This window comes from Perca flavescens, chromosome 13 (genome assembly GCF_004354835.1).
Source record: "Perca flavescens isolate YP-PL-M2 chromosome 13, PFLA_1.0, whole genome shotgun sequence".
In the NCBI taxonomy this organism is placed as follows: domain Eukaryota; kingdom Metazoa; phylum Chordata; class Actinopteri; order Perciformes; family Percidae; genus Perca; species Perca flavescens.
In genome coordinates, this window is record NC_041343.1 from 29,852,263 (window position 1) to 29,873,220 (window position 20,958).

The window sequence follows — 20,958 nt, forward strand, 5'->3', positions numbered from 1 at the left end:
CAAAAAAACATAAGAAATGTGCAAGGACAAGGGAAGAAAATCTCTTTCAAGACCAGCGGAACATTCCACGTTTCGTATATAGCAGTGGTTCTCAAACTTTTTTCAATAATGTAAAACCTGGGCCCCCTTTATAGAATTTGTTGAAAGTGTATCCCTCACATGATGTAATTCTCCTTTGCACATGGATGTTCTGTCAACTGGTCTATTGATGTACGGTATAAGGATATATGTGGTATAATGCTGCATAATATTCCCTCTGAGCAATGTAAAGTGATGTACAGGAACTATATTAGTACAGTAACTATATTTTGTGTACCTACCACTTTTTATTTTTTATTTTATTTTTTGGTTGAGCCTTGGTGGGTGGGTTGGGACGGGTTTGTAATACATTGTATCTTTGTGGTTTCTTGTTTTGTAATTTGAAAATCTATAAATAAAGTACTCAAAAAAACAAAAACAAAAATAATGTACCCCCTGTGAAATAGTCTCTGTGCCAAGTACCCCCTGACCAGCGCAAATCATTTTTTTGGAAAAAAAAAAGCCTGTATAAAGAGGTACATTACAGCACTGCACCACCCCTGTCGGATTGACTACAAAACAACTTTGTAACTGAAAAACATTTAAATGTTTTTCATTTACTTCAAACATTTAAAATACATTACTAAATTAATTTACTATTATAGTATAATTTTTTAAGGGAATAATGCATGATATTATTAAATTAACATATTTAAAAAAAATAAAAATCACGTATCCCCTGCAGTGCTACAAAGTACCCCTAGGGGTATGCGTACCCCAATTTGAGAAACACTGGTATACAGTATATGTTGCAGCTGATGTCATCAGTCTTGTCAGGTTTGATGCTTTTGAAAAAACAGAAAACATCAATAAACCACATAAAAGCATGCTACAGCACGGCTCACCTGTTACAAGTTGCGTGAGCAGCTGGTTGTTGCTGTTGACGATATTGACCGACACGTTTCTGGATGACTGCAGGAACAGAGGCCGGCCCTGCGAAGAGATGGACGGAAGTTTATTCATTAAGTCTGTGGTGCAATGGTAATTGAAATCATTGATGCAGGTTTTTTTTTTTTTTTTTTTAAAACACGTATGACTACTGCGGAGAAAAAAAAAAGTAAAAAACATCACCTGTTGAAGACAAAACATTAGATACAGACTTTTCTTTAATGGGACACAGCCAACTGAATGGGTATTTTTGTTTGTTCAAGAGGGTAATTGTGAAGACCCTGATTGACATGTGGTTACAGTGTAAATACAGGGTATTTATATGACATTAACAGCCAAAACACACCGTATGGCAGCGTGGCGCAGCTATTTTTATTTTGCTACCCATGTTACCCAATCTGTCTATTCATACCGGGCACGCGGCAGCGATAGGGAAGACCACAGTGCAGCCGGACACTTTACTTAATGATGGCTCAGTTCCATCAAGTGTCCCAGTAAACTATTTCAGTGAGTCAGCATGCACAATACCAGGGCCTCTCCTAAGTGGAATGCAGCCATCAGTAATGGTTTAATACCAGGACCTCTCCTAAGTGGAATGCAGCCATCAGTAATGGTTTAATACCAGGACCTCTCCTAAGTGGAATGCAGCCATCAGTAATAGGTTTGAATACACCTGTGCTTTTCCTACTGTCACATGTCAACATGTCGGCCGTGAAAAAGGTCTATCGTGGATAGAGAGAGAGAGAGAGAGAGAGAGAGAGAGAGCCGAGAGGAGAAGGATCGCTTTGTGACTAGCGTGTAGAAAGACGCGTCCGGTATGAATGGCCAGGCGTACAATCAGGCACATATCAATGCTGCGCACCCAGTGTGTTCAAGCTGTAACCCTTACATTGACCATGACATCGCCTAGTGGAAAATTTGGGTTAGGGTGCATTATAACTGGATCCCTTGACATTTCCTTCAGCACCATCAAATGCCTGCTAAATGACGTTAGCCTCAGGTGTCCTTTGTGTTTGGTGTTAATGAGCAAATGCTAAACTAAGAAAGATGGTGACCGTGGTACATATAATACATGCTTAACATCATTAACAATGTTGGCATTGGTATTGCGATCAGGTTAGCATGCTGATGTTAGCATTTAGCTGTGCAAAGCCTCACCGAGGCGCTACGTTTAGTCCTCGTTATCTTTTACGGTTGTGTTCTACTTGTGACATCCTGGTGGTATCCCAGGTCTCTTATTTGATAGCTCCTCAGTCCTTGCTTGAACTGGAAGTCGTTCTGGTCCGCCCTTGTGAAGGCCGTCTTAAAGCTTTAATTTCTGCCCTGAGGAGCTAGGATCGAGGATAGATCTCTCGAGGAGCTACGAGCGAGGATGCACGAGAGCAGCCTTCTGGGAAGCCGTGCAGCTAAACGCCGTTGCTACCTCGGCCCATACGCCTAACGAATCCTTGCGACGCTTCAGAGGAAAAGACGTATCATTGCCCTGGAAACACATTTTCTCGTTTCCCCTCTCCTTGCGTGCTTCCTCGGTGGGAAGGACTAAGACGCGAGGAAGGGAAGCAAGTGAAGGAACCGTAGTTGCAATTCAAGGACCTGGGACGTGCCCTATGTGTAAACCCTATGTGTGTGCGTCAACAGTTTCAAACGGATCACCTGATTGCTACGCACCAGTGCTGACTTGGTGGTTGGGCTTACACGGGCTGAGCCAGCTGTAATACTTAAAACATACCGGAGCACATACACACATGCAAACAAAAGTGTAACAGCTTCACACAAACTCAAAACACACACACACACACACACACACACACACACACACACCATAAGTGTCCAAGTGCTCTGCACACTTCAGCCTCCTGCTCTGTTTGATAACTTCCATTTCCCAGAGTGCCCTGCACCAATCTGTAATGCTGATCACGTTGGACACTCTGCTCTTTCTGTGCCCGACTAATCTTCATGCCTCAGTCAACTTCTTAATTAGAGATAACGGCCTGACCATTGTGCTGCGCTCGCAGCTGAGGAGGGGATATGCCTTGTGTGTATAATGCTGATAACATTATGGCTCTAGCTAAACTTATTGAAGTTCTCACAGTATATACACCAAATCTATGATATGCAAGAAATAAACTCCCACAATAAGAATGTGGTGTGACCCGACTGTTAAAACTAAAAAGAAGTTTGAAAATAGTTGATAAACAGAAGGTGTTGCAGTGCGGCTAAATCCATTAGCATTAGCTGTGGAGTCATTTGAACACGTCAGCTTTGACAAGTCCACTTCGTCTTTAAAGGTTGAGGTGTGTGTGTGACTTAAACAATTCTGTTATCACCAAGGCGCTGTAGCAGCACGGTTCATTTTATGTTAGTTTTGTTGTTGAAATTCAAACAAAAGCACTTACTTACGGGCCAGTTACTTATTCACCATGACCAAAGTATGCTTGCCATTCTCGAAAATCAATAAACTAAGGAGGAACGATCCCTGCGCAGCTTTTAAAATGTTTTAGAATGTTTTCTGATAAGTTACGGACAATTTCTAAATGGTTGTTAAAAGTTACTGTAAGAGAAGCTTTTTGGTTTTACCTACATTTATTTCAAGCACACAGAGCCCAGAGTGTATAATGTAAATGCCCCAGCTTTTGAGTAACAGAGTTGCTAAAAGCTACTGGGATCCAACTAAAGCTTCCTCATAACTACAGTTACATGTACATTAGGGCTGGAAATCAAAAAGGAATGCAACTGTACGCCGATTGAAAAGCTGCCAAAAACCACAACCAGCCTGGTCTCACAGAATTCTGTGAAATGATCACAAACTGTTAACAGTGCATTACGCGGAATGTGTGAAAATTCCGTATGGCCACCACGGCAAACAATGCCAAAGTAAAGTCAATGAGAAGATGATGTAGCATTAAGCGGTACGGTAGCGAGTAGTATGAAAGCCCGAAAATCCGCATAGGGAGGTTTGTTGGTGGGGGTGGATGGGTCAAACAACACAGGACTTTCACCCAGGAGACCGGGGATCCTGTCCCGCGTGTTACATTTCCTAAACCGAACTGTTGCATTCTTCTTTTACTAAACTCAACCGTCCCCGTTGTTGTCCCGTGTCCCGTTATTGTTTTCCTAAACTCAACCGCCCGTTGTTGTTTTCCTAAACCCAACCGTCCCGTTGACCCGCCACGACCTTTTCCTTAATTTAAGGGGCCGTGTTAATTTCATGAAATTGTTCCGTGGGCCCTGTCGGTACACGATCCGTTCCGCCTGCATGATCCGTTCTGCGCATGCGCAAGATAATACTGTTTTACCGAGGATACGACCTGCACGATCTGTTCCACGCTAGCCTATGGCTAGCCTCCGCCGGGAAGCTAACATTAGTTTAGCTAACAGCTAATTCGGCTAACCGCTAGCTGACAGCTAGATTCAATCTAAAATAACGTTAAGTCAAACTTAATGGGAAAAGCATGCTACAGCTAAATTAAGACTTTACAGTAATAACAATAAAGACAAGTATTGAGTGATTGTATTTTAAATGAGCACAAGTAAAGTAGAACTGGCGTAACAGCGGTTATATATGTTAACGTTTATTTTTTCAAGTTTTATTTTGAGGGTCTTTTAAAGTTATTACATGCTGTCTCAGCTAGCGGTTAACCGAATTAGCTGTTAGCTAAACTAACGTTAGCTTGGCTGTCGACCAGAAGCGTGGAACAGATCACGGAGTGTCGTGAATCCTCGTCCAACAGCGCATGCGCGAACATTTTGCGCATGTGCAGAACGGATCGCGCATGACAAACACACTCTCCAAATGAACTTTACATATATGTAAGAAAGGTAATAAAGCAAAGCTCTGACAATGTATTTTTTCCCCCACTCGTTTTAGGAAAATAAGACTTCTGTTTCCGTAAACCATATATAACGGAGATCTGTACCCGATGGGTTTGAATTTAGGTGTGAATGAGCAGACCTTCTGACTGCTTAATAACCATGTTGAAGCATGGCAAATAATGAGATAAATGCCTGGCGAACTGAACAATGTTTACACTACAATGTAAATAGAGAAATAAGTAATACGTTTTGGTTTAGGGTTGGTGCTTACAATGGATTTAGACATCCCAATGGGGTATGTACGTGCCATTTTTGGATTTACAAGCAACAACTTCATCACATTTCTCTCATGATTGTCAAATTTACCTGCAGCAGCAGTTCATTGAGTGTTTAGGGGCCTTTAGTTTCCAAGCAGCGCCTCAGTCAGGTTGCTGAGGAGTCACTGCTAACTCGCGAGCTGTCATTACCTGCAGCTGTGCCGACATCAATACAGGACAAAAGATGGGCAACTTAAAAAAAATATGTCTAACCGGCCAACAGAGGACAGGGAGCAGAAATGGGCAGTTTGACAAAACCGATATCAGTCAATCTATTCATTCATTCACCTCAGCTCATACAAAATCTGCAAACCATTTATGATGTATTTATTAGGACAATGCACATTGATCAACATTTCTGTAAATGTGCCAGTGTTAGCCTGCCGGCTGATATTCAACTGCAGTCCTAGTTACCTAGCATGCATGTCTTCATGGGCATGGAGTGCAGCGTGAGGCATGTAAGGCATTCACTGACAATGTTCCTAATTTGTATTCCTAGAACTGAATTGAAACGAGAGGCAGGACATGTTTACTTTTGTCCACATTCAACTGAAACCACGATCTTTCCCTAACCTCTGGACGCAGGACTCAGGACGTTGGATCTTCTGGATTACACTTGGTATCACTTGAATTAAGTGGGGTCATCCCCACTTTGGCCACTCATGCACTTCACATACTTACCATTCCATATGCATCTTGCACGCTACTTTTAACTACTACTTTTTGCACTTTACATCCCACTCCATGTGTCTGGATATTCTGTTTTATTTGTATATTTGTATTTTGTATATTATGTTGATATGTGCCTATATGTATATTGTTGTCTCTATTGTACAGTATGTTACTACTACGTGTCTATTTCTTGAATGCATAGAGAGTTAACACCTACCAAAGTCAAGTCACTTGGCCAATAAATCTGATTCTGATTAAAGTTGTGAACTTTGTATGTCCACCATGCCCCCAGACCATTGTCCGCCAAAGTGTTATTATAATTAGTAATAAATCCGGCGTGTGTACTTCCCCTTCTGCTATCTCTGCTGTCTAGTTTACAACAGCACCGTTGCTGCATCCCAGTCTTAGCGCCACCGAGGACAATTGTGATTGGTTTAAAAGAAATACAAACAAGTCAGAGCATTTTCTTTTCCCCCTATCTCAGAATAGATAAGCGATGTAGCCAGACCATACTCCCAACGCCACAGCGCTATGGAGATACAGTAGGTCAAGGTTTGCCATTCATTTTCTCATTTTGACCACTTAAGGCTTTAAGGCTTTATAAGCAGCACCCAAGCCGTTTTGGGCACAACCTAAGCCACATGGAAATCTTTACTAGGGAAACAGTTGTACATTTTTACTCCCCAACTTGTACATTAACTTTATCTATATCTGTTGAATCAGTTGTACATTTTATTTCCAAATTGTATATATTTTAAATATTGCTTGTGTAGTATTCAATTATTATTTAATGTATATTGTTTCCTATTATTTAATGTATACTCCGTATGTGTGCTGTGTGTCTGATATTTTTGCTGCTGCAACACCATTATATACAATTTTTTGGGGTCAATAAAAAAATCTATCTATCTATCTATCTATCTATCTATCTATCTATCCATCTATCCATCCATCTATGTATGTAAAATCATCAAAACTAAGCATTGCAAATAACTAAATTAATTCTTTTTTTTTTAGATCTAATGATTGTAGTTGGTCCCCAGTGGACTTCTTTAGCAAGTTTTGTCTTCAAGCTTTTTGAGTATTATTTATTTATCATCTGCTCTAGCTTTTCCAACATTTTAGACACGGATATTGTAGTAATGATAGGGGTCCAAAATGATGTGAAATTTCATATTTCTTTTATTGAGAAATAGACAGGACCCCTAAACCCTTCCGCCAAACACGTCCACCTAAGTCTTCCACAAACCTACGGAAAACACTGCACATGCATCTATAATCTGACTTACCAGTCACTACCCCCTTTTCCTGACAACCCATCTAATTATAAAATTTGCCTCGGGATGAATAAAGTATCTATTTATCTATCTAATTCATGATCTGATGAGAAACATGGGACAGTCCATATTGTGCTACTAAGGTCGCATAATGCATAAAGTGTGTTATGTTTCGTAGCAGCCACCCTATCGTTCCATCTCTCTGCACAGTTATTTTCTCTGCTACCGTCTCTTGAAATGCCTCAGAGAGGCTACAGCAGAAGTCTTTCGGGGATGTTTGTGTACAGTACATGTGTTTAGTTTGTTGTTTGATCCACTCCGTCTCCCCCTTCACATCGTTACTAATGCAACAGACTATATTTCTCCCAGCAGGACGCCTCTCACACAGGGAGGAATCCGAGTGAGAAAAAGAGGGAGGCGTTAGATGAGACACTTGGAGGAATATGTGGATTGGAGTTAGTTTTAGAAGATATCTCTCGGAGGCAGAGCTGTTCCGAGGACTACACAAAAACTCACTTAAATTAAATATCAGGAAGTGGAGCTAAAGGACCACATTTTGGGAGCAATACGTTGGCTTTTTCAGGAATTCAGCTTGGGCCAGCGGATTATAAAGTGGCTATGGAATCAGTGTACCATTGTGTATGTGTTTATTTGATTAGGACAGTGCACATTAATGAACATTTCTGTAAATGCGCCAGTGTTAGCCAATTGGCTAATTTTCAACTGTAGTCCTAGCATGCATGTCTTTATGGTGGGAAGAAACCGGAGCACCCGGTGCTAACCACTGAGCCACCGTAAACCACGGAGCCACCGTTCATTAGTTTATCAAAATGAAAGAAAAAATGCCTTGCTTTCTCAATACTCGATTCCAAAACCAAAAGGAACTTGTTTTTCCAATTTCCGATTTAGTGCTTGAATGAAAACCGGAAAGAAAAACAATTTCAGACATTTTCAACTGACTTAAATTGCGTGACCCAGAAGCGATCTCTACAAGGACGCTAACAGAAGCCCCGCAAAACAAACTAATAATAATTAATTTTGGTTTTGAAAACAAGTATTGCAAAAACAAGTCTTTTATTTTGAAAAACGAAAGATACACGGATTTCTATGGGCAGACCTGCAGATCCCCTCTCTCGCCCGTAGCGTTTTGATGGGTGACTGACAACCCACGCGTGAACGTTAATACTTGTGACAATTAAAAAACATTTCCGATGGTTGGGAAATTAAATATTAAAGTAAAACTCTAAAAGAAAAAGAAAATATTTTTAGTTTTAAGCAGCTCAGTAACAAAAAGGGGTCAATCATTATCTTAAGAAAATGTTTTTGTGGTTATTGATAGGAACCAAATAGGTTACTATGAGCTGTTCTGTGTTTGTGTACATTATACTGACACCAAGTAAGCTATTTATCAAGTAAACCACAAAACGTGTTGCATTTTAATATCCCTGCAAGCTGGGTTGTTTGATTGTAGGTCCGACACAATTTCAAGACAAAAATAAATTACTGGTAAAAAATGACTTGCAGCAAGATCATAAGGATTAAAATGTGGCATCATTACGCTGGTTTATAACTGAATTTCTTGGCATTTGGGGGCAGCAGAAACAAGCGGTGAACACAACACTGACATATTATCAGCTTCACACACAGCCATTGCACCAAATGGATAAATGGATGCACTTGGGGGGTGGTGGTGGTGGGGATTTGTTGGGTCTAAAATTATAGAGTAGGGTCTAGACCCAATCTGTAATCTGTAAAGTGTCCTGAGATAACTTACTCCCCTTTCAGCTCTCTTTTGGTCTCCACTGACTCCTAAAGATGACATATCTGGCTCTTTAGCAGCGAAACTGTGTTCAACAGTTACTTTAGGTGATGTGATTGATCTGTATCATTCCATTTCATATGAACTAATCCATAGTTATAGCCTGTCATGGTCGCTTTGTGAATCTTGTTAGCTCAAGCTTTTCTATCACAATGTGGTAACAAATGTCCCAATTCTGAACTGAACACAGCTTAACTAAGAGAAAGATAGAGTGCTAAAATACAAGTGACATTGAGAGGAATAGGAAAGAGACAGGAAGTATTGGGCAATACACAGAGACCAGACTGCAATCATATTAACAGTGGAATAACTGCAACACACAGCGGGGGGGTTTTCTCGGTTTTATTTTTTTTCAAATCTGTCTTCCTATCCTCTCCTGGACTGACCAATTGTATTTTGCCATCACCTCTTGGTTGGTATTATTCCTCTCGCCTCCACTGCTTAAGCTACAGTACCAGCCCTCTATCCCTTTCTCTGGCCTTTCTGCCTTTTCAATTTTCCCTCAGCTCGAGTTATTGTATCTCCCCTCTTACTTCCTCTTTACCCTTTTTTTTATAACATGAGTCGCTTTTTCGATTCATCTCCATTCTATTCTTCAAATTTATTTGAGATTTATTTATTAGCAGGGCTCCAAGCTAACTGGTGTATGTTTATGTTGTGTGGGATGTCTTTAAGCTACTGGGATCTTGAATTTCCCCTTGAGGATCAATAACGTATCTATCTATCTATCTATCGTGGTTGCCGGCTTGGCAACCGGGCATCAGCTTTTGGTTGACAATACAGTTACCATGTTTTAAACTGCCTATATTTATAGCAATTCATTTCATATGTACTATACCACACATTTTAATAATGAACAATGAGAGAATGGCTTGCAATTTCATTTCCCATCCCTCTTAAATAGGGGTGCAAGAGTCACGGATCAGATCTATTTTCGAATTTTCAGCACAAAAAGGGGGAATTTAAATGATAAATGAAATTAATGAAATAAAATTTTCTGTTAAACGACAAACAGATGAGAAAAGGGTTTTTTACAATAACTTTGAAGGCACCACGAGGTTTACCAGTTTGAAGTTAACACAACATTTAGTTCCATCTGGGTTGTTTCTCCGACAACAGCACTGACCAGGTGCTGGTTTGTGTCTGTAAGATCATAGCTGTTATGTTCCCACATTTCTAAGATTTTTTCCAAAATTAGGCCCTGTGTTCCCACATTTCTAAGAATTTTTTTTAAAATTAGGCCCTATGTTCCCACAGTTCCTTTTTCATAAATTTGTATCAGATTTTATCCCCCTTTCTCCCAATTTGGTAGCCAATTACACCCAACCTATTATTCAATAGCAATTGACTACAGATGGAATGTAACCCTAACCCTAACATAGGGTCTAATTTTAAGAAAAATCTTAGAAATGTGGGAACATAGGGCTGTGGGAACATATGGCTGACCCCATTTAAGTAGTTTTACATTTGTATTCCCAACTTGTAACGTTTGTTCATTCTTTCCTTTAAATTTTAATTTCTTTTTTTTTTTTTTTTATTTAGGGCCCGAGCGCCGACAGCGGCGAAGGCCCTATTGAAACTGAAGGAATTATTGTATCTTTCTTTTTCTCTCTTTCTTTCTTTCTTTCTTTTTCTATTCTTTTTCCCGTCAAATGAATTGGCTTTTTGAGGGGCTTAACATATTCAAAAACTCACCTAATTTGGCAGCCGCATCAAGTTTGGTGAAAATGTACGTATTTTAAGGGTTTCTGGAATAGGCGCACAAAAATGGCTCACTAGCGCCCCCTAGAAAGTTAAGAAAACTGAGCCCCTGTAGTGCGTTTAACGTAGACTCACGAAACATGGTAGACATATGTAACATGTTAAGATGTACAAAAAACGTCATTAGAGCCATACCCTAAACCCAACAGGAAGTCCGCCATTTTGATTTCAAAGTTTGACATTAGTGCGATTTTGGCCATTTCCACATGTCGTACTTTAACGAACTCCTCCTAGAGATTTCATCCGATGGACTTCAAACTTGGTCTGTACCATCCCAATACCTTAACGATGAAAAGTTATTAAAAGAAAAACTTTTCGTCACATGGTGTGGGCGTGGCGTGGCGGCCATTTTGAGTGTTTAGCGATGAACAAAGAAGTTTTTGTAACTTGAGTGTACGTTGTCGTATCTGCCCGAAATTTCTCACGATGGACAAGGGTCCAGGCCTGAGGACACCTACAGGCCAAAATTGACTTTTGGTCATAGCACCCCCCCCTGGCCACAGGAAATGCGCCTTATATGACAAACCATCTGATTTACACGAAACTCAGAATGTGTGGTCTACATGTGATACTGAGCCGCCCCCTATACTTTAACCACGCCCACTTACATAACATTTGAACAGTTTAACGTAGAGTTTTGTGTGAGGTATCATTGAACTCAGCAGAGACTTCCTTCTTCATTGGTGATGGTTTGACCCGCCCCCTAAGATTTAGCATTGAACTCAGTAGAGACTTCCTTATTCATTGGTGATGGTTTGGCCCGCCCCCTATGCTTAAGCCACGCCCCCATTCATACCATTTAAGGTATACCCTTGTGTGAGGTATCATTGAACTCAGCAGAGACTTCCTTCTTCATTGGTGATGTTTGACCCGCCCCCTAAGATTTAGCCACGCCCCCTTGTATAACTAATTACCTTTTTGATGTAGACCCTTGTGTGAGGTATCATTGAACTCAGCAGAGACTTCCTTCTTCATTGGTGATGGTTTGGCCCGCCCCCTATGCCTAAGCCCTGCCCCCTTTCATAAAATCTGAACCCTTTAATGTATACCCTTGTGTGAGGTATCATTAAACTCAGCAGAGAGTTCCTTTTTAATTGGTGATGGTTTGACCCGTCACCTATGCATTGGCCACGCCCCCTTTCACAGCTAATGAACCGCATGATGTAGAATCTTGTGTGAGGTATCGTTGAACTCGGCGGGGAGTTCCCTTTTCATTGGTGACGATTTGCGGCGTCTGAGTGCTGCGCAAATGCACGGTCGCAAGGAGCGGCGTCCGCCGGTAACCCCGACGCGCACAGAGGCGCGAGGGCCCGTCCATCGCTGCCTGCGGCTTTAATTGTTCTTGTATTCTATCCTATTTACTATTTCTTGTATATTCTGTATGTCTGCTGTGTGTCTGATATTTTGCTGCTGTAGCACTGACATTTCCCAATTTGGGATCAATAAAAGTCTGTCTAATCCAATTTTATATTATAAGCAATGACTACAACAGCCTCCAGCTCTCTTTAATGTGCTAAATAAATATCTCAGTATTATCGGCCTGTTTCAATATTTTTGAATATATTGATATATAAATGTAGTGTCAAATTAATGCACTAGAAATGTGCAGTAATTCATAGCGGCCTCTTGTACGGTTTGTGAATGTTTCTGACTATTTTACAGTGCCGTTATATCACACTGAGTGTGTCGTGATTGTTTGAGTTGGTGTTGAACTTGGCCACTCCCTGCACGCCTGTCAAAGTATACTCACTGGCTTCCCATTCCTCTCGTTCTAATTCAGTCCTCGTTCATCTGTCTCCCTGTTTCTGTCTCTATTACTACCACTTCTTCTTCTCTCCCATTCCTCATCTTCATCTCCACCCTTACTCTGCTCTCTCTCGCTCTCTCTTAATCTCCCTGCTGTGTCAGGTCCTAGACAGCAGAGATTTGCTGCTGCCACTCTCTTGCATTATCAAGCCATCTGTCCACTACCTGCAACACAGCTTTTATTACAGCCTGAGTAGATGAGACAGAGGGAGAGAGTGCATATCAACTTATCGTGCATATCTGTCCATTTCTCTGACATCTCTAGGCTTGGATATTCCTCCTGTAGCTGTACTAAGTACTGCAGAAAGAACAGAGGGCCCTAAGAATAGGGCTGGGTATAGGGTGCGATTTGTGAAAAAAGCAGAGGGAGGGGGATTTGATCATGCACAATGAAATAAAACATGCAAGAATGAAATCCCCCTTCCAACACCATGGACATAGTGCCACTCGGCCAGCCATGCCAAAACACCGATGGACTTCATCGCTTGGACTGATGGATCTCAGAATGAAATAGCACAACGTGGTGTCAACGTAAAACAGCGCATTCAAGCCGGAGAATGGAGTTCACTTAGCGGGAAAAACAAAATACTTTCAACGAGGAAACGCGGCTCGTTTGTTCCTCGGGAGTATTTTAATCCAAATCCGACCTTTTCCCAAAACCTAACGAGTCGTTGCCTTAATTTAACTGCCAATGCCGCAGGACACTCCCCTTATTCTGGCTAAACTCCACTACCACGACGCCTGAAAGGAGCGTCATCTGGCGGTGCCTGTACCCGGCTCGCTATCCCCTAAACAACTGGTGCTGGTCAACTCCGACCTGCGGCCCTTTGCTGCATGTCATTCCCCTACTATCTCCCCTTTCAAGTGTAAGCTGTCCTATCCAAATAAAGGCCTAAAATGCCCCAAATAAATAAAATAATAAGAAATTACAACATTACGGCACAAATCATTTCATTTCTTTTTCAGCTCTACTACTACGTGAGCCCCGTCTCTGTCTCTACAACGTGTAACGTTAGACAGCCAATCACAAGCATTATTAAATCTTGGTAGAAGCATGCCGCATGCCTATTGGCTCATGTCCGCTGATGAGATTTACTCCTTAGGTATGGAAATTGGGCATTGAATGACCAGACTTTGACAAAGTGGGTGATGCATTCACCACTTCCCCTTGTGCTTACATTTAGTCCCATATTATTTGACATTGCTCCAGTTATGTTACGTGCCACTGTGTGCTTTCAGTTAGATTTATGAAGTTGCAGGTTTGAACAGTTAGTTGGTTGTTTCTTCATACACACCTTCTCTTTGTTCCTTTTTGATTTGGTCCAGCTTGCAGAAATGTTTGGGGAGGAGCCGCCCAGCAGCAGGGTGGATTTATGGTATCGATGATGTCATCACTGACATCATTGGACAGAACCAAGTTATGAGGGTTAATGTTTTGATTAATTTGGTTCATTTGAGGGGTATATTATTTCTTTTCTGTCAAGCAATTCTAATTCTATTAGGTTTTCATGCTTGTCTTTTCATAGTCATGGTTAATATTTAATAAAAAGCTATTGCACTGTTCAATCCCTGCACTGTTCTCGTTTGCACTACCACCATTGCACACAGTCTACCTGTGTTATGGTTGTCTAAGCTACTGGATGCCTAAGTATCTATCTATCTATCTATCTATCTATCTATCTATCTATCTATCTATCTATCTATCTATCTATCTATCTATCTATCTATCTATCCATCCATCCATCCATCCATCCATCCATCTAATTGATTTAGGTTTTGTCCCTCATACAGTTCTCGTTGTTTCGTGTAAAATGAGTGCAAACTCTAGCTCTGTCCAACGGTTGGTGGAGTTAGAAATGTTTGGTAGACTCACCGCTGAAAGATAGTAGTGTAGTCCAGGCATGATTGAGAGTGGCTTAGGGAGAGGGAAGCCATGCTGATACAAACACGTGGTCAGGAAAAATATAATGTTTAGGTGTACAAAAGAGAAAGAAGTCTGCTTGCCTATCTTTGCCGCTCTGGCTACACTACACACCAGACGCATTTTTTTTTTCTCTCGATACTTTAGAGGCAATTTGGTCGGTGCCTAAAAAGTATTGAGTCCGGTACCCAGCCCTTCCTAACAAACACTTTGCATTTGGATCGGTGAAAGCTCAATATTTCCTGCGAGAACACAGGTGCTGAAAAATAAATGCTGAAAATGCATGACAAGTCTTGTTATGACACAAAATGACACTTTGTCACTGCTTATTACATGAAATGGCACACACACCTTGTTCATGACACACACAGTTTTTGTTGTTGCTGTCCTTCATATATTTTGCTATTATTAGTTTGTCATCACACACCTTAAAAAATGCTGGGTTATTTCATCTACCCAACTGCTGGGTTATGAAATGTTTACCCATTATGGGTTATTTATATGGAAGTTGGGTTATTTTGTGCAACTCATGCGTTGAGTCAAAATCCATCAACCCAACATACATCGGTTGACCCAGCACTTGGGTTGTTTGTGCTTCGAACGTCATCAGATCATCACAGAGTCCACACACCGAGCGCTCGTCACAGCAGAGAACCAGTCTGGTCATCCAACGAGGCAAATAAATAATAAAAGGTTTGTGTACACTAGCTACATGTCTAATTCACATTGTCTGTGTTGCGTTACCTATTAAAGTACTATCTTTATATTGTGAGGCTAGTTGGTTAGTTTGGCTAACAACGCAGCTAGCTAACGTTAGCCATTTAGCCGTTATCATGGAAGCATGGATAGCCTACAGCTTATCCGTTTGGTCTGAATTATATTAATGAATTAAGGGAACAAGTTCATAATGCCCATGGGCATATGGTCATGTTTATTGAGTTCACCAGGCTAATTTGCCAGCTAGTTTCAAGCTAGCCAGGTGATTCGCCAGTTAACAAACTATCTATCTAGCTAGCTAGCTAGCTAGCTAGCTAGCTAGATAGTTTACTAGCCAACAGGCTGTCAGTTAGTTGCTTTGCTAGCTATATTATTTTAACTGGCTATAAATGAACGCGCTTGTTTTTCCTGAAGCTTTTAACGTGAAATGTGAAGGCATAACAGTGTATGACTGATTAAAGTATGTAAAAACAGTGAGATAACCTGATATGTCTGACTAAATGCATTTATGTGCATTTATTTAAGTAATGTGGTGACCCACAATAGATAAGAACAAATGCTTATTTAAAATGGCGGCCTGGCAAACGACAAGGGCCACTTGAGTTAAGGGTTAAGAAATATATAATAAAAAGTTTGGGAACCACTGCTGTACTGTTGTACTGACACTCGTGCCCTGAAGGCTATGCTTTGAGCAGCCACAAATATTCTTGTAAAAAAGGTAAAAACAATTCACATGCATGCAATTTGTCATATGAATTGTATAGGTAGAGAGGGAGGATTGTGATGCTAAATAAAATGGCTGTTATCTTCACATTGGATTACATTCTGCTGTTAGTCTGCATTGCTTTTACATGGTGATATCTGAATATTTAATACAATAGGAATTGTATCTTTGCTTAAGCTCTTTTTGTGTTTGTTTCAGATCAATGGATAGCTTTGTCATTAACACTATGACAGAGTGCCAGACCTTGTCGAAAGATTTAAAAGGTAAGAAATATGTTTTCCCATCCACAGCATATCAAGTCTGCATTGCTACTAAAGCCCTTTTCAGACATGAATTCTTATGAAATATAATTTCCTCTTTTTTTCAATAGCTTCCATGTAATATGTCAAAGTGACTCCAATAGATGAATAGAGCCGGCCATTGGATTCCTGGAGGAAAGGCTGCGGAACGTCAGGAAGCGGCTGAGATCAACCAGCAGGTCGCAGAGCACGGCACAGACACCACCACAAACGCCAGATGAGGGCTCTCATACCAGGTAATAATATAACTGAAAAATTATTTGATGAAGCAAAACATCCATATTTCAGTGAATGACAACTTTCTTGTTCTTTTTTACAGAATGTACCATATCAGACAAACGTGGGTCACAGCTTAAAGAATGGTTGAGAAATAATTCTCAGCCCCTCAGCCAGATAGAGACCTACATGCGGAACACAGCAGTCTACAGGGCCAAATGGATTAGGGACAACAATTGGACCATTGATCAGATCCTCGAAGAGTTCCCTCACCTAATGACCAAAGGCATGGTAGGTATAGGGAAATATGATCTTACATATAAGGATGCATTGTTTATAATGTTTTATTAGTGTGCCACATTGAATTGGTTTTAAAAATGTGTTTTCCATTTTATAGATTGCACAGGCTTGTCCTGCATGGGGATGCTGCATCAAAGTTGTTTGAAACTTGGTCATGTGAAATGCCAGGAGGGGGGTCTAAAATGGTAAAGTTTATTCAAAGTAGAATACTTGCTTGCAAGTAGAGCTAATGGCTCTTAATAGCAGCTTTTTAATAGGAATTTGAATTTGTTCACTATAGACCTGTTGAATGTTCAGCCAGTTCATTTGTAATTGTTGTTTTGCTCTGAATGTTTTCCTACCTGAGTGATATGAACTGCACCAGTTCCACTATATTGTTGATATAATATTTTTTTTTCAAAGATTCCATTAGGTTGTTTTGTTTTTGTATTGTTTAAGTGTTTATTAAATAATATATGCATACATCTAGCATGTATTCTGTTCTAGGTTTGTAGTTTAACAGTTTTATTGCAATTTATTTTCTTAAATTGTACTGTAATGTGTTAGAATTAATCTGGCATATGGGTTAATTTTGCCCAGCATTCGGGTACACTATATAACAAATATGTAGTTGAATCACCCCAGAATTGTAATTAATTTGACCCAGCATTTGGGTACACTATATAACAAATATGTAGTTGAATTGACCCAGAATTATAATTAATTTGACCCAGCATTTGGGTACACTATATAACAAATATGTAGTTGAATCAACCCAGAATTGTAATTAATTTTACCCAGCATTTGGGTAGAATATTTAACTCATCTGTGGGGTTAAAAATGATCAACCCATCTTGTTGGGTCAAATTAACTACTGTTGGTCCGGTGATCATTTTTAAGTGTGCATAGTCACGTTATGTTCTGTATGTTCATTTTGTATTCCTTTGAATATTGTGAAATGTTAAGGACACAAAACAGCATGGATGGTACCGTCAATGCCGTCAAGATGATGCCAAACCTGTAGGTGGCGGTGTAACGAGAAACTCAAGCCCACGTTAGCCAATCAGAATCCCGAAAATAGCAACAACAGCAACGGATCACTTCCTCTCTCTTCTCTTCCTCACTTCCTCGGCTGCCCAAACCTCCGTTTGTCTCAGTTTACATGCCAACGTGCAAACAAAGTTTTCCAAAATCTCCACTCTGGCCTGAGTTTTCAGAAAGACTCGTTTTCAGAGGCGAATTCTCTGTTTGCGTGTGAACCAAGGGCACAAACAAAGGGAAATGTCTTAGTTTTTAATAATAACCATGGACGTGTAAACAGAGCCTTAGTTACTCCCACTCTGGGGGTGGCTCTTGGGTATTTTCCCCCTGCAGGCGATTAGGAGGCAGTCCGAGTGGCAAGGTGTGGCAGGAGGATCAGCCACAGCTGAATCCACCCTGCCTGATTGCCTTCTGTTTCCTATTTGCGATGACTGGAACTGAGCAGTTGAGCGTCTCTCGGTCCTCACAGCCAGCAGGGGTTGATTTTGGTTTGGTTTGTCCTGTCTGTTGGGTTCGGTTTTGTTTTCCACACACTCCCCTTCATGCATGCACTCACTACACTACTGATACCACTGAAATATATGTTTTATCCTATTTCATAGTACTATTCAATTTGGGTTAAATTGGTTTTAATTTAATCCTCAACTACATGTGGTCTCCCTTATTTTGTTGTGAATTTGACCTGGTTTATGACACTAGTTACTTTACAAAATAAAGATTTTTGCACACATAACACATGTAGTCCAGCTGAAATGATTAGACCATTAAACACACAACTGTTTGGATCCTTTACACCTTCTAAAATGGGATGATTTTCTGCATCAAGTACATTCTCCTGATGACACATCCTTTTACTTAAGCAACATTTTCACTGCAGGGCTTTTACTTGTAACAGAGTAAGTACAGTGTGGTTTTAGGATCTAAATACTTCTATATCCACTGCTAGACAGACTGATATCCTGTCTGACTTGGGAACCCTTCAGGATCCCCCAGGAGGAGTGGAAGGAGTACATTTGGGCCGCTCGGCTTAGTCTGCTGTCATCATAACCTGAGTGCAGCAGGAAACGGATCAATGGCTTTCAGCTACCTTTGCGAGAACATGTATTGTAGTGCCTTTCCTACCACAGAATCTGTTAGGGTGGTTTTAAACCCTCTGCAAACGCAATTTAAGCTTTGTTAGAGCAACATTTAGACACGTAATGAAATCGATAGAAGTTGCGGATGCAGCCGGAGTGGAAGCACTTGTAGTTTGATGTTTCCAGTACGAGTCCCTACAGGATTGACTCAAATGTTGATGTTTTTTCCACCACTATGAAAGATGTACGTAGGCTCCAGGACTCTAATTCACACTCCCGGTCATTAGACACTCGTCTCTTCACACCCTCTCACCTAATCCTGTGTTACACTACTCAGCCTATGTTGTGTTGCTGTGGCCAATCAGTGCATTATATTGTTGTGTGTTTGCTAGAAAGTCATGTACACTTAGATAGTGGTAACAACTGCATTCATTTGAGAAGCGCTTTATGACACACAGTGTTTTTACCCCAGGTATGTGGAAGACTTAGATGCACGTATGTGACATTTTTTCAATAAATAACATGCATTTTCACATCCTTTTAGACCATTATTATCACCATATCTGTGTCTAAAACGTTGAAAAATCTAGAGCAGGTAATAATAAATAAATAAGACAATGGGGACAAACTACAGTCATTGGATTTGACAAAAGTCGTTTAGTTAGTTTGCTAAGTTCTGCTCTGCTTGTGTTGTCTTTGTTTCCTTTTATTTGTATTTAAAAAAAAGGCTTTTTTAACATCGAGGCCAAGGGGACTTCAGCCTTTTGGCATAGGCCCCGTTTACACGAATACGCTTGCGGGTGAAAACAACAAAAAAAGTGTGCATACCGCATCGAATTTCACACACTTTTGCGTCACCATATGCACGCAGATTCCCCGCCCCCAAAACGCTCGTCTAAACGTAGATTATAAAGGGAGAACGCAACGCAACTTTTGTGTTTTCTCTTCAGATTGTTTCCATCCAAACATAGCCTAATTCTGCCATTTTTAACCCATGTAAAATCATGTGTTTGATTCATCTGCACTGTCCCCTTCTTAAATAAACTGAACTGAATACACTGCTAATGATTGATTTTACGTAACTAATCTCCCTGAGGCTGCCCTTACATGAAGGACACTGTTTCTTATCTAAGTGTGTTGTGAGCTAAGCATCGTTAGCATGGCGGGCGTCATCTTTGCACAAACACCAAACCCAAACTGACCACCAAGTACTGGCTGAATAACGGGAACACCTTTATTTGGAGACACAATATCTGGCATCACAATAATTTACGCTGAATAAACTTCACCTGAATGTGTCAGTCTAAAAATGCAAAAAAAAAAGCAGGGTGTAAGTGTGTCTTTCAGCGAGTGACTTACTGGTTTGGAGTGGATTTCTTTGGCATAGAGGGGTTGGAGGAACTCCGAGTCCCCTTCCAGTTTCAGGCCCTTCTCGGTTATTCTCAGGTTGCCCATGCCATCCTGTAAGAAACAAAGAAACAGGCACAATTAGTCTCTTCTCGTGTTTTTAGAGCAAGTATATATCAACTGGCCATGAATTCCACACAAGCAGGGTTTTTCCTGCATACAGGAATGTTTGGCTAGCCTGGTCCCACCAGACTCTGGTCCATTTCATTTGTCCAGAGAGTCTGGCCTCTCTCCATTGACAAGTGTTAACTTCCTTGAAGGCGGGTACTCTGTTGAAGTTTAAAACTATTGGATCTGCCCAGAGCCACTCTGGATCTGCCTTAACCAATCGCTAACGTTTGGTTGTGACGTCGGTTTAGCATCGCTAGCGTTAGCCTTAGCCAACTCCTTCACCACTAACGGAGCGAGCTGGAAAATCAAATCGTTCTCAGCCACTCCCTCTGTTCGCTGACTGGATTGGCAAAGATTTGGCCAGAGAAAACCCAAAGAATATACCGCAAACCCAGACCGAGTACTGAAGGAAAATGAAAATTGAGCGGAAGAACATAGGAGGGCGGAGCCAGGCTAATGTTTGGCACCCCCCCCAAGAGGTTTTAGCCAGCCCCAAAGGAAAATCACCAGCACCAAAATGAAAAGAATTGAGAATAAATAGCGATTAAAATCCTCTCCAAATGTGTTTAAGAGCAATTAACCAAAAAAGCGTTGAACAAGCAGAACATAAACTTGATTATGAGCGCTAATAAACTCAGTTTGATCTCCAGAGTCAGCCTGTACCGGACTCTCCTTGGGATTTATTGAAATGTTAACATCCGCAGTTTTATTAATTAGTGGGAATGCTGTTCTACCG

The 20,958-nt window shown here is 40.8% G+C and overlaps 1 protein-coding gene across 5 annotated transcripts in view; it reads right to left on the minus strand.

The window, feature by feature from the left end:
* sgcd (sarcoglycan, delta (dystrophin-associated glycoprotein)) overlaps positions 1-20,958 on the minus strand; it is a 323,072-nt gene that overhangs the window by 75,186 nt on the left and 226,928 nt on the right. For all 5 annotated transcript variants that reach the window (XM_028595713.1, XM_028595709.1, XM_028595711.1 and 2 more), the window contains 2 exons: positions 20,064-20,165; positions 924-1,011 (listed from right to left, as the gene is read on the minus strand). In XM_028595713.1, the coding sequence (XP_028451514.1) occupies positions 924-1,011; positions 20,064-20,165 (190 nt within the window). The remainder of the gene's footprint in view (positions 1-923; positions 1,012-20,063; positions 20,166-20,958) is intronic.